Consider the following 14,113-nt stretch of genomic DNA (forward strand, 5'->3'; position numbering starts at 1 on the left):
CGGCATTTCATCAACTATTCCACAAGAAAAATCCAACTTTTAGAGAGTCAAGTGCTATTCTCTATTCCAAATCTAAATGACAGGCTCTTGTTTTGATATCCCGCTTCCTTTCCACACACACACAGATCTCTGAGATGTTAATAAACCAATTCTTTCAGCAAGAGCATTGACCTATATGAGCAATTACTATAGAGGAACTGAGATGAAAACAAAATCTGAACCCTGAAACTTGGAAAAGTAGCTAAATATAGAGCAGAAATTCATCTTCTGCCTCTCAAACATTATTTTTCCCCTCTTAACTGCTGCTTTCAGAAAACTCTGGTATGGCATGATTAACAAGACACTCGTTTAATAAAACAACAGCTGTTCAGCTGTTTTTTCTTTAGTTCTTTTTACTATTTTTTTAAGATGGATGCAAATTAAGACTGTCTGTTTAGTTGCCTAATAAATATTGCAAACTCCACTCAATCTTTATGTGAGGGCTGGAGAAAAATTTGGAGTAATCTACTACTTTCCACACTACAGCTTTAGATCCACTGCAGTAAAAATCCTCTCTCCCGAACGCTAGCAAAAATATCCTCACCCCATCACACATATACTTCTCAAAAGGGAAGCGTTTCAACTAGAAATCTTTGTATGTACTTACTGAGATTGTACCATTGTCTAGACCTATGGACAGCCTTCTGGTTTCCGGGTTAAAAGACATGCATGAACATGGAGCTGAAAAAAATGAACATGATGATGAAGTTAACAAAACTGCGATTTTCTTGAAGTTCTGGAAAGCCTAAAACTAGCTAGCATGCTTCACCGTGCTTCATCATTTTGCCCCCTTCCAATAGATAAACATTTAAAAAAAAAACAACAGTGCTTGTGCCATTCATTCTATCCTATCCTATTAGGACATGGATTAACAGTTATTTATTGCTCAGTTTCTTCATTTTTCCTTACGAATGCTTTCTGAAAGTGGGCATGAGGCATGTTATACAAGAACTGTGCTGGTGTATCCACATGAGTGGTACCTGACATTTCAGTACACATTTTATATTTATTTAGCTGAATAATTTGGGCAGTTTTTATAAAAACAAAACAAAACCAAGCCATTTGCCTGCCCTTTATCAGCAATAAAAGAAAATGCTGTCAAAGACTCACATCCTACACCTGCAGTAAGAAAGTGAACTTGACTCATTGTTAACAGGAGCTGACCTACCAGCCAGTATGAAGAGCAGTCAGTCCAACTGCTCTGTGGTCATTTCCCCAGACAACATTATTACAGTATCACATACTATGGCCAAAATACAAGACTCTGTGGAAAACTTGCCACTGATTCTTACATCAACACTAATAAATATCAGGATACACTCTTAAATTGCTCATAAATCAGTCCCCCTAGGATATGGAGAGGTTTGCATACAGGGTAAAATCAGACTTTTCTTGTAATAACTCAAGTGATACGCTTGGTTTAATCAAGATACTGTGAGGCTGCATTTAGAAGGCAGGGATTGCTTTTACCATCCAGCACAGCAGCATGCTGTCCCCACAGAACCCTTCAGTAATCACTTCCCAGCACTGTGACTAGGGACAGGCATCCATCCCCTTTCTGTAGTGGTAAGACCATTGATTAAACCATATTTGTGTAATAGATGTTGAGTGCAGTCAGACGTGCTTTTAATTCTTTTCCCCTCCTTTTTAGTTTCTTCTCTCTGCTGTGATTACATGCAGTGGTTTTGTTAGTAACAGACTCGGAGTTCTTTGTTTTACAGTGCCATGTACTTGCTATATTCTCCATTTGAACAATGTCTTACCTACAGTTGTACAGCTCATAGCTCAGCAGATCTTTGTTAGTTAGCAGCTGAGCTATATCACAGCAAGGAAAGCCTGTTTAACAAAACTATTCTACCTCTAGCACTGCACACCCCCAATACATTTCCTAAGGGATAACTAATTGCAAGCAGGAAGCCAATCACATTCACATCCAAGAATTAAATTAAAGGCTTCAGTTCAAGGGAACTGCCAGAACAGAAATGCTACATTGTGGCTACTAACAGTAATGAAATCATTCCTTTCTGTACCTCTTCTTCAGAAAAGGCAAACTCAAAGCTTCCCTTCATATGGTGGGATGCTGCTATGATACTGAGACTTCCAGATCATAGTGGAATTAGGATGTTGTAGGAAAAAAATGACAGAGACAAAGCAATTCTAAGTAAACATCATACCCTTTTAAAAGGCACTTAATACAAAAACAGGCATATTCAACATTCCAGCTTTAAAATGTCAAACAGTGTGCACACGTTGAAAAAACTATCAGTAACTCTGAAGATGACAAACAAACAGTTTACAGAGAAAAACTCAGTTAAATTAGCTATTTAAAGTATGCTTCTTCCAGATAACTCAAAGCACTTCAGATACAAAAGGTACAAGCAAATATGAGACACGCTGCTAAATAAAGGCCACATTTGAGTTCCAAACCCACACGTACTTTGTCACAGCAGTGTAAAGATACTTTGCTATAATCATTTTCCTAAAGGAATTCTTAAATAACATGTACTCTTGGAAAAATGAACGTCAGCCCTAGCTACGCTAATGCAATTGAAATGGCACCAGTTGCAACCAGCCAGCAGCAGCTTATACTTTACATGAAAGTTAGACACTTTCTTAAGCACTTGGGCTCATTATAAGGAGGGGAACAAAAAAGAAAAAAAAAGAAAAGAAAAAAAGAAAAAAAAGCCCTAATTTTCTAAGATGTTAAAGAGCCTTTTAAAATAATACCGAGGAAAAATAACAGCACTTTGAAGACTCTCCACTTTAACGTCTAGCTATGATTTGGATTTCACACTACAAGAGGCTTGATCTGATCTGATGGGCTGGATATTCTTGACATGTAAGTCTGGCTGTATTCTTACATATAGGGCAAATACACAATAATGCTATGATTTTTTGCCTTTGAAAACAGAAATCTTGAATTCCTTCATGCTCTAAACAACGAGTCTCCTCAATTAGAAGCTGACAGAAGTGGAAGACAAATACAGACTTTATACCTGCATTTTCAGAGGGCCAGAAGTGGCAAAATGGAAGACCTAAGGGTTGTGTTTTGCTTTGCACAGTTTTGACCATCTGCTTCAATGCAAAGTGTTAGCTAAAAAAAAACATCGTAAGGCCATGTACTATCTGCCTCAAACCCTGGGTATTCCATTATGATAAAACCTTTACTCAGTTCTCCATCTGTGAGAGGCTTTTTCTGGTTGGGTTTGGATCTACTGTGGTCATTCATTTTTATGCAAAGCTTTCTTGTATTGACTATGATACCTTCTCATAATTCTGTAAAAAGGTGGTTTTTTTTTTCCTCCTGTGCAGATACTAACAAAAAATGTAAAGATCACACACCTAACCATGAGGATTAACCTGCTCAGAGGTCCACTGTTAACACAAGTTGTTCAGACAACTCTGACATGAAGTAGTCAGATATTCAGCTTACCTACTTTGCTTTACTGACAACACAACTGTGTATTTTTGATAGTGGCTCTGCCTGTGGTGGTTCTTGAAAGCAGACTGAGTTCCACCAGTGGCTCTACCACCTCCAGCCACCAGCATCCATCACCACGTTCTGTCAAGTGTTTATCAAAGGCCTTCTGGTGCTTAATGCTACTGTGACACTCTGGCTGAGAAAGCCAGCAAAAGACCACAGAAATGATATCTGCCACGGGGTGTTCCCATTACCCTTCTCTTTGCAAAGGCTTGGCTGTGCAGTGACCTGATTTGAACGCTCACAGCTCACTCCTTCTCAAAAACGGGGCTGCTGCGTTGTCCACTATTTTCTGAAACACCCACGGGTTGGGCAGAAAACTCTGTAACTGAGGAAAGCCCACTCCTAAATAGCAAAAATGTCCCTAGTTGGAAGAACCTACTGAGCAGCTATATAATGGGCTTCACATTCAGAACGCACTGATGGCTCCATTGGTTGGCAGAGTCTGAGCAAAGCATATGGCTGGCTCAGCCTCAATGCCTCATCCTCCTAACCTCCCAGAGGTTCTGTCTGCAATCTCAGTTATTAAGACTACCTAACAACAAATTATGAAAGAGTGTGGGTCACGCAGCACTGTAACCAGCCATGAGTCACGCTAATGGGTAATCTGTAGGTGGGACTGCCATTCTCACAGCTTGCTAAGCAGCACAAAAGCATCATCATGCCTACTATTTTTCTTCTGAAAAGAACCTCTGTTGTTCTCTAGACAGCAAAAAACAACGTGAACCTACAGCAGAGGACAATCCAAAAAGGTGATCCATGCAGAAACAGACAAAACGCAAATGCATGCCCGCGCAGAGGCTAACTCAGAGCCCTCCCTATGATTTTAAAGCATAAAGCCATGGCTGATAGCTTAATTGGCATTGCTCCAGTGTTTAATTATACTTGATCATTCTTGAACCTGGTGAATAACTCAGTACAATGTAAATGTCTCATGACTCAAAAATTTACCAGCCTGAAGTGAAGGAACAGCATCAGGTGCTCAGACTCATGAAGGAACTCTAAAAAAGCCCCCTCTGAGTGGGTCTGGATCTACTCAATCTTTTCCAGCATAGCTATTATTACTGGCAATAATGCAGCCTCTCTACGATCAGTAGAAGAGCTAAGATGATTTTAAAGTGAGAAGTGCCACTTCATAACAGTTTGTCTGAGGGAAGCAGACCTCTTTGGACAGATGAGGGAAACCAAAGCCATGGCTACTTATTGTTACAGAGGTCCACAGTCTGCCACATCATTAGCTGCTTTCCAATACCTTTTGAGCAAAATTTTGAACAGAAAATACCTTTGAGGCTTGACAAATTCTTATGAGTCCATCCATCAGCAAAGGAAAAAAAAAAACAAAAAAGAACTTTCTATTTAGCAAAGGAATGCTTTCCTGGAGCAGGCAAGCAAACATTGAGGCCACTCTATAGCCCCAAACTGATGATGCCATGGTACTAGAACTGTTTAATATTTATACGTACTAAACATTCTCTGCATCACGGAGACAGAAATCCTCTTGCAAATCTAACATTGGCTTAAAATACTACTTTCTCCGGACAGTAACATTGCCTCAATGGGATGTGACAAATGCTCCCTGATCTGCTTTCTAGAGACAAGCTAGCCCAGCACATATGAGTTAACTGAGGAGCATCAGCATATTTCTGCTGCAGATGGCCTGCAAAGTTTTCTCCTGCACTCAATACAGGTCATGACAGGGCAGTAGTCTCTTCAACCACCTCTAGGAAAAATGGACATTAATCTGCATTTTCTTTCAAAGCATGAACACCCTCTTTGGGACAGAAGACCTACAGTAGATGATACTGGAGAAATTCATGATGAAGGCTTGGTTTTCGTCATCTAATTGTGGGGTAATATGATTCTGCTCCTCCACTGGAAAACCAGCCTTCTCTGTCTAGTATGCCCTCTATTGTATTAGCTACTGCAGGATATTAAGTTATTATCAAATAAAACCATTTACCATTGTACTCTAATGGACTGAGCACATGCAGTAGTAAGGGCAGTGATTTATACTGGAGACTTACAAAGCTTTATGGACTCCATTAGTGGTGGAACACAGGACTACATTTTGAGCTTCCACATTTGTTGATCCATATTCACATAAATGCTCATCCCTTCCTAGCATATTTGTATGCTTTTGCTGCTGTAATCCCTGATGCCTCTCGGGAACATTAGCATGCAACTTGGTAAAGCTTCACAGAAACCGTGAGAGCTACTCAAGTACTGAATTTAACATGAAGTGGTAAGGCCACAAATGGCCATAAACATTAAGTTTAATCAAATAAAAAAAGGCATTGTGCAAATACACAGTAGATAATGAACATTTCCTTATACTTACATGGCATTGCATGGTATATGCTGGGCCAGTACTGTCCACTGTCTCTCTTCAGCCAGACACGAACCGTTCTAGGAAAGAAAAAACAAAACACACGTGAGGAGGAATGAAAAAGTAACTATGAATGAAAACAAACCAGCAATGCTGAATGCACAAGACTATGTTCAAAATGAAATTATTTCACTGAGAAGTAAACACACGAACTCCTACAGCAGGCCTACACATCAAGCACAGATGATGATGATGAGGGAAGCCTGCTCCTTGGTACGATGCAGTACCAAGCTGAACACATCATACAAGGCAGCCTGGCAGTCTTCCTCTGCTCTGTCAGTTCAGAGCTGCTGTCTTCAAACAAAAGCAACTAGACCTCTTGCAGTGCTCCAACACTTCCACAAACACATCAGTGGTTTCCCTCTGCTGGAAAACCTTCCTAGTCTTTTCCTTGCTCATATTGGTATCTCATTTGCAGCTTCTGTCACTCAATTAGCATGCAGTTCATCCACGCCCATCACACACGAGATGTTTTTCACTTGTTTCCTGAGCAAACGATGTGAAACTGATGTAGAAGCTGGGCCATTAAATATTTATTATTTCAGCCTTTGGTATCATTTGCTTCTTCTGGTCCAATCTCTAAAACTCCTGCTCATCCTGCCCTGAATCCAAACTGATTTTTCAGCACATATTTCAGAGACCTGAATATATGGCCACTACACAAGCTGCATCGTGTTACAAATTTCTCACATTTACACTTCAACATTGTATACAGCCCTAAGAAAAAAAACAGTATCTCACTGGATCTCCAATTCCCACTGTCATAGATCTCTCACAAATCACTCAAAACCTAAAAATTCAGTATAATTGCTTCCTAACTGTAGTGGCTTTTTTGAAATGAACACACCAGCAGCTCTTCAGCAGACGTGAAGTAAAAGCACCAATACCTGTGCAGTGAGAGTGCCAACCCTTCTGTTCCTTCTTGCTTTGGATGGCTGTGCCTGTTGTCAGAGCAGCCTCTGCATCCTGACCTCAGCACAAAGGGTTGGGAACTCCCCATCCTTCTGTGGCTGTGCCCTGAGTTTGGGACACATCCAGCTCTGTCTGCTCATCAGAAAATCAAAGTGCTTGAAAAGCTTGAAGTGGAAGTGACCTTAAAGACTATCTAGTCCCAATACCAAAGAGGTGGTAAGAAGGTCACTGCAATCCTGAAAGTAAATCAAGCTCTGTTTCCCAATCGGATGAGCTCATGACAATGCGTTTTCAACAACTGAAGTGGGAATGAACACTGCATGCACAAGAAAATACTGGGATGTATCATAGGGAATTGAAATTATTCAGTTTGAAACTGCCTTGAGGATATGCACCAATACTCAGTGAGAGACCTGTCTTTTTTGTCCATTCCAATCCACACATTCACTGCTACTAGTTTCCAAACTCTTGAGCTGAGATAACGTTGTCTCTTCTTCCCACTTCAAGGTTCTGGCAAATAATAAATTCAGCCTGGAGAAGAGAAGGCTCCAGGGGAACTTATAGCAGCCTTCCAGTAACTGAAGGGGGCCTGCAGGAAAGCTGGGGAAGGACTTTTTTTAAAGGCATGTAGTGACAGCATGAGGAGAAATGGCTTTAAACTGGAAGAGGGTAAATTCAGACTAGATATTAGGAAGAAGTTCTTTACTGTCAGGGTGATGAGAAACTGGAACAGGTTGCTCAGAGGGGCTGTAGATGCTCCCCCCCCGGAAGCATTCAAGGCCAGGCTGGATGGGGCTTTGAGCAACCTGGTCTAGAGGGAGGTGTCCCTGCCTATAGCAGGGGGTTGGAACTAGATGGTCTGAAATGTCCCTTCCAACCCAAACCACTCTATGATCCTAAATCTAGAGAGGTGCCACGTGTTACAGATTATTCAGCTTGTTAAAACAAAACAAAACCAAACAACATCAAAGACTATGTGTAAGAAAAGATCTTCTAAAAGCTAGGAGAAGCAAAAATAAATGTTTGCAAAAATGGCAATACTTTGGATGCTTTGTTTGTGTTTTTGTTGTTTGTTTTGAAACTACTCACTGCAGACTTCCTACTTAATTTGACAGCTGTCTCAGCTAAGACTGTTCACTCAGTTGTGCTGGAAAAAAAAAAAAAAAGCTGTTTAATGCTTACTTAAAAAAAAAATAAAAATGAAATAACTGGTGGAGTTTCCTTGCAAAGAGTGGAACTACTTCTACCAGTGCATGTTTCTTCTGGAGGTACACAGTAAGTTCATTTCATTACACAGTCAAATAAATTTCTATTCCATTACTGCTCATGCAAAATGAGAAAAAAATATCATAAACAAACAGTATGAAAAGCTGTTATCTGAAGTGTCTGAAAGTGAACATAATCAGCAAGACCATTCATGTAACTTGTGACAGAAATTCATTTTACTCTCCCCAGTAATTCATTTTTTAAATAAAGAAAAAAACAAGTCTCGTTAACAATTTATTTTTATGTTAAGGATGATTATTATCCATATCTTTAAAACAACTATCTAAAAGCTATCCTAAGCTTTATAAGACACAAAATCTATGTATAAGCAGACACAAAAGTACAAAAAACCTTATGGCTTATAACTTTCTTCTCTTAGATCACTGGACTACTGAAAGAAAAAAAGCAGATGTCAGTTCATCAACTTCTGTACAAGCAGCATTTTTCTCCAAGTGGGCTCAGGCTGAAGAACCAACAGCTGAACGTGAGAGAAGCCCTCGGAAGAGAGCATCTTTTTTCAGCTGCAGTTCTGCACATCTTTGGGTACTTGAAACAGTATTATCCACCAGATGTGAAACCCTGAACTTCTGAAGCTTCTAAAGAATGCAGAGAAAAAACAAGTGTGAATGAAAACTTCTAGTTTTATGGTTATGTAGCACAAAGATCACTTGCTGGCTGCACGGTTACTGGATGGCAACCAGCACCCACCCAGGTAAAGATCCATTCTTCTGGAGCAATTCAGTTGGCATTGCCATGGAAATGAATTGCCCCTTCATTCTGTGGCCAGTGAATTGGCTTGGAAAGATTTTAGAACCTATCAAAACAATAAATAGTCTTCTAGTGCTTTCAAAACAGAGATTGTTTATTTTTAAATGAGACGAGCTACACAGCTATAATACTACCATGTACAAAACAGATGGGGGAGGTAAGGATATAATACAACCCTGCCGAAAAGGACCTGGTGGATGGGAAGCTGGACATGAGCCAGCAATGGGACCTGGCAGCCTAGAAAGCAAACCTATGTTGGGCTGCATCCAAAGCAGTGTGGCCAGCAGGGTGAAGGAGGTGATCCTGCCCCTCTGCTCTGAGCTGTGAGGCCTCACCAGGAGTACTGCATCCAGATGTGGAGTCTTCAGTGCAGGAGAGACGTGGACCTGTTGGAGTGCATGCAGAGGAGGGCCACAAAAATGATCCAAGGGATGGAACACCTCTCCTATGAGGGCAGGCTGAGAGAGCTGGGGCTGTTCAGTATGGAGAAGGGAAGGCTCCCAGCTGACTTGAGAGCTACCTTTCAATATCTAAAGGGGGCTGTAAGAAGGAAGGAACAGACTTTTTTTTTAGCAGGGTCTGCTGTGACATGACAAGGGGAAATGGTTTTAAACAAAAAGAAGGGTGATACAGATTGGTCACAAGGAAGAGGTTTTTTACAATAAAGGTGATGAGGCAGTGGCACGGGTTGCCCAGACTGGATGCCCCATCCTTGGAGACACCCAAGGTCAGACTGGACGGGGCTCTGAGCACCTGATGGAGCTGTAGGTGTCCCTGTTCACTGCAGGGGAGTTGGGCCAGATGGCCTTTAAGGGTCCCTTCCAACTCAAAAGCTACGCTATGCTATGCTATGCTATGCTATGCTATGCTATGCTATGCTATTTTATTCTATTATATTCCATTCCATTCCACTCAAAAGCACTGGGTTTATCCAAAGACCAAAGCCTGCCCCATTACAGTTCCTGCTCTTTGGAAAGGGGTGGAGGTTACCAGTGCTAACAATATGACGCAGTTAAAAATGAAAGCACCCCCTTCTGTCAGCAGTCCTAACCACAGAGCTGATTAAGTACAGTTACAGAACAGTTTGCAAACAGGAAAAGGAACTATTCTGGAAAACTCTTTAAAACTCAAAGCCAGCTATTTAATTGTCAGACAGTGAGAAAAGAGTTTAGTTTTATCCATGGTTACTGCTTTTTGTGAAGTTTTCTGCATGCACATTTTCCAACCATCAATATTTTAAATTTTATCTTGAAACAAAAAGAATTAAAAATGCCACCTGTTCCTCAATATAAAATAATGGACAATTCAGAATTACCGAAAAGCCGTGCCTCTCTGGAAACTAAATAACTGGACTGGAAACAGCAAACTCTTTATCCACTGTCATTAAATAAACATGACAACAGTAGTATTTAAAACCCAAGCACAGCACTGACAGTTTTACTGCCTCTAACAGAGAGACACTATCATGAGAAGTAGGATAAACAAAGATATTTAACAGCCGCATTAAAGATACTACATCATTACAGCCCATCACCCCAAGTTCTTCAGGCACTTTAATGGGCAAGAGACATGAAGAGATGTTGGCTCCTGTCTGTTATGATACAAGACATTCCTGGGATTTTCTGAAAGAATAAAAGACCTTTTATTTTAGGGGCAGTTCATGAACCATTGTGCTGAGATCAGTAACAGACAGTTTCGTTTCTGATAAATTTTGCAAGCAAGAGTACAAAAATAAAAACTAAAAATGGAACTGATTTCCAAACCAGTCTCTGTTTCAGGGAAAACAAAATAATTTTAATGGCTGAGAGCCAAAATCTCAAGCACCAGGAGAAATTCATATTTTAGACCGTCATCCTACGTCCCTCTGCAAAATAAACCAAACAATCAGGAAAAAACAAGCCAAGCAGCCAAAACCCAAACCACTTCTATCACCATCCCAGGGAAGTTCACGATTACTCCTCTCAGGCTCATCCACTGTGGTCCCCATGAAGGCCATCACACAACCCTGATCTGCAGGAGGCGTACAGCACCAGGGCATGTTTCAGATTCTACCTCACTTTCAATGGTTTTGTTGAACAAACATAAGATTTAAGCTGAAATCATTGTGAGTTTACGAACTCTACTCTTGCTAAGAGTATGATATGGTGTAAAATCATTCTTCACTGTCCTTTGGGTCCTCTCATAATAAAAGAGCAGGTTGGGTTTCCAATATGTAACGCAAGAACTTCTGGCTCAAGAAAACAAGGACAATGAATGAGGAATAGTCCAAATTTCAAAAAACTGGCTTTGTTTCAGGCGTGTTTTAGTGAGAGGTTATCTCACATGTGATTACATAAGTGCATTTCAAGAATTTCAAGAGCCTTTGTTGTAAATTCAATATCTCAGACATCAGGCTTCCCATAGGACAAACACCTTTTAAGTAAACATTGCTCTCATTGCTCTGTATGCATCGTGCCCCACAACAAAACTGTAGGAGTGCTGAGACTCCTCCTTTGAGAAGAAGCTGGGACAGCTCCCAAGAAGTTCAGTATCCTCCTGTTGTATCTGAAATCCCACAGCCTTTTGCCACCAGCCTAGCAATCCTTGGGCACAAAGCTCAGAAGCATCAGACAAACTCAATCACAACCAGGGGGCTGAGCCAAATTACTGCTGCAAGCAGCCCTGGATGTGAATGGCACAGGGAGGCAGCTGGATCCCATGGAAGTAGCACAGCACCTCTGCCAGGGGAAAGAGGCTGGTGACTCCTTCAGCCTTCAAGCATTGATTGAAAAGACCCAGTGATATAAAACCCCACTGCTAAAAGTGTACAATGTTCAGGTTAGCACAGAACATTTTAGGTGATGTTCATCACTGCAGCAATCTCTGTGGTGGTGACCCACGCAGCATTTGTCATACAGAGGTCAATAAAAGTCCAGACTTCTCATTTCTCCTCTTGCCATATAAAAATGATGCCAGAGGCAGTACTTACAATTCAGGCACCTAGAACGTCAGAAGCAGCTCTTCAGCCTGGTGCAAAGAGCAAGGCAGGGGAGAAACACCCATGGGGGGTTCAGCCATGGACTTTTTTGATCATCAGCAACGGATATGACTTTTGCTACCATTGATTTTTCTCCTTAATAAATGTAAATAGTCATAATAAGTCTTTACTTTCCATCATAATCTTCCTCTTGCCTCATCCATTCTCAGAGTCACTCTTTTTGACCGTTTGTTGCCATGCATCACAGCAAGACCCTAAATCCTATAAAAATTGAAGTACATATGCTTGATAAAATCTTTGATTATAAACAGTCTCATTTTGAGGCTATTCTGAGGAGACATAGAATGAGCTACACAAGAGTTGTGTAAATTCAGTTCAGGAGTCAATGATCTTACAAAGCACTTGCTAGTTCCTGTCTCCTTAGGAAAGGAACAGTGGAAGAGTCTGGGAATGAAGCTCCGAGCTGAGGTGCACTAGGAAACAAAAAGTAGCAAATGAAGTGCTGTATATCTCCCACCAGTCTAAAGAAAGAAAACAGAAAAAACAAAGACTGCACAAACCAGTATGCCTAGAGAGCAGACAGATGCCTCAAAAGGTGGGATTTTTTCTCGTCTTTCTTTGTTCGAAGAGATTCAAACCACTTTCAAGAACAGCTGCAACATCACACTCTGCTTGCACAATATTCTAACTTAAAGCTTGCTCTGCTATTTCCCTATTTAATTTATGCTGCCATAAACTAAATGCAAATGCATATTGCATAATAGGGAAAATTTTGAAGTTTTGGTAGGTTATATGCAACTCTGCAACTACAAGTCAGGAAAAAAACTGTTATGACCATCAGTGGTACCTGGTTCTAAGAGGAAGAGATATCTCTTTATTTAACACAGCTTGGCTTACAAAGAGGGCTTTTTTATTCTGTGAGAAGTGACTAGAAAACACAGCTTCACAGGAGGCAACCTTAAGAGAAGTGGATTTTTATTACTCAGAAAAAAACGATAGCAACTCTCTCTTCTACTCAGTTCTTCCACTCAGTTGGAAGAAACAGGAAGAAATTTAGAAACAGTTTTCACCATTTTTTCTTCAGTTTTCTGGACAATGAGCAGTGCAGTTCAGTGATTTTTCCAGTTACTCAAGCACATATGCCTGGAAGCAGCCTACATTCTGCTGGACCAAAATCAGATTTTGACCAGTTCCACTGCTGGAGGTGAGTAAAGAACAATCAAAAATGGACCAAAAGTCACAACTACAGAAAAACACCATGCTATCTGGAGATTACTGGCACAAGGGTTAAGATGCTGAGCTGCCTCAGGCCTTCAGCAGCCCCACAGAAGCACTGTAAATCAAATATCATGTGAAGCAGTGCAGTGATTACACCATATTCCTGCATGAATGCTGTACAGAAGCATATTTTATCCACAAATTCAGGTAAATGCAGGGTTGAAGTTCTCTGTAGCATCAACCTACAGCTTTGGAAGCTGTTGAACATCACACTCAAACTCTTTCCTAGCAAAGTTTCAAAATTAATTCCTTCATGAAGACCAGAGCCTCAGTCTCCCTTTCCAGGCCTTTGGGGGAAATCAAAATGACTTCCATCATTCCCATTCACCCCCGGATTTCCCACTCACACACGCCACTGAATTTCCTTCCAGAAGTGTCAGTGCTTCTTGCACTGATCAATTCTAGTTTGTATTCAAGAAGCATAAACACACAACGTTTTGAAGGCAGTCACACTGCATAATTTAATTGTTTTAATCCAATTACTTTCACCTCCTTCCCACGTTCAAACTTCTAAGTAATGGAAGTTATTAGAAAGATCTTCATTAGATTGGAACAGCGGCCTGCTATGCAATACATGACCCAGTGGAACCATGCAAAAAACACCTAGTGTTGTGAGAAAGCAACCCACCAACTCCCCTCCACATTTCCAGCAAAGCAAAAGAACAAGACTCCATCAACCAAGTCATCAGCCTGCTTCCATGCTGCCCTGTAGGAAATCTGTTCAGGGGAGGGAAAACTTACTTTCTTTCCTGAGCTGGTATAGGCTGTCAACTAAGTAAATGATCAATTTTGTCATTTATGCATAGTTCACTATACACTAAAAAAATTATTATAGAACAGACACAAAATAAGATGCTTTTAAGTCTATATAGTGAAAGTTAGATACACCCATTTCAATATACACACCATCAGCATTACATTACTAAAAAATAATATCTATATATGGGTTTCAGAAAAAGCCTGATATTTGATCGCAAGCACTAAATGAAGTCTCTAGTTGGAATTC

The 14,113-nt window shown here is 40.6% G+C and overlaps 1 protein-coding gene across 1 annotated transcript in view; it reads right to left on the reverse strand.

Moving 5' to 3' along the window:
* Positions 1 to 14,113, reverse strand: part of WDFY2 (WD repeat and FYVE domain containing 2) — a 75,381-nt gene that overhangs the window by 37,528 nt on the left and 23,740 nt on the right. Inside the window, exons 2-3 of the mRNA XM_042866725.1 lie at positions 5,859 to 5,926; positions 647 to 720 (exon numbers count right to left, since the gene is read on the reverse strand). Of these exons, the coding sequence (XP_042722659.1) occupies positions 647 to 720; positions 5,859 to 5,926 (142 nt within the window). The remainder of the gene's footprint in view (positions 1 to 646; positions 721 to 5,858; positions 5,927 to 14,113) is intronic.

This window comes from Lagopus leucura, unplaced genomic scaffold (assembly GCF_019238085.1).
Source record: "Lagopus leucura isolate 7727_CA_CO unplaced genomic scaffold, USGS_WTPT01 Super-Scaffold_100001, whole genome shotgun sequence".
Lineage (NCBI taxonomy): Eukaryota > Metazoa > Chordata > Aves > Galliformes > Phasianidae > Lagopus > Lagopus leucura.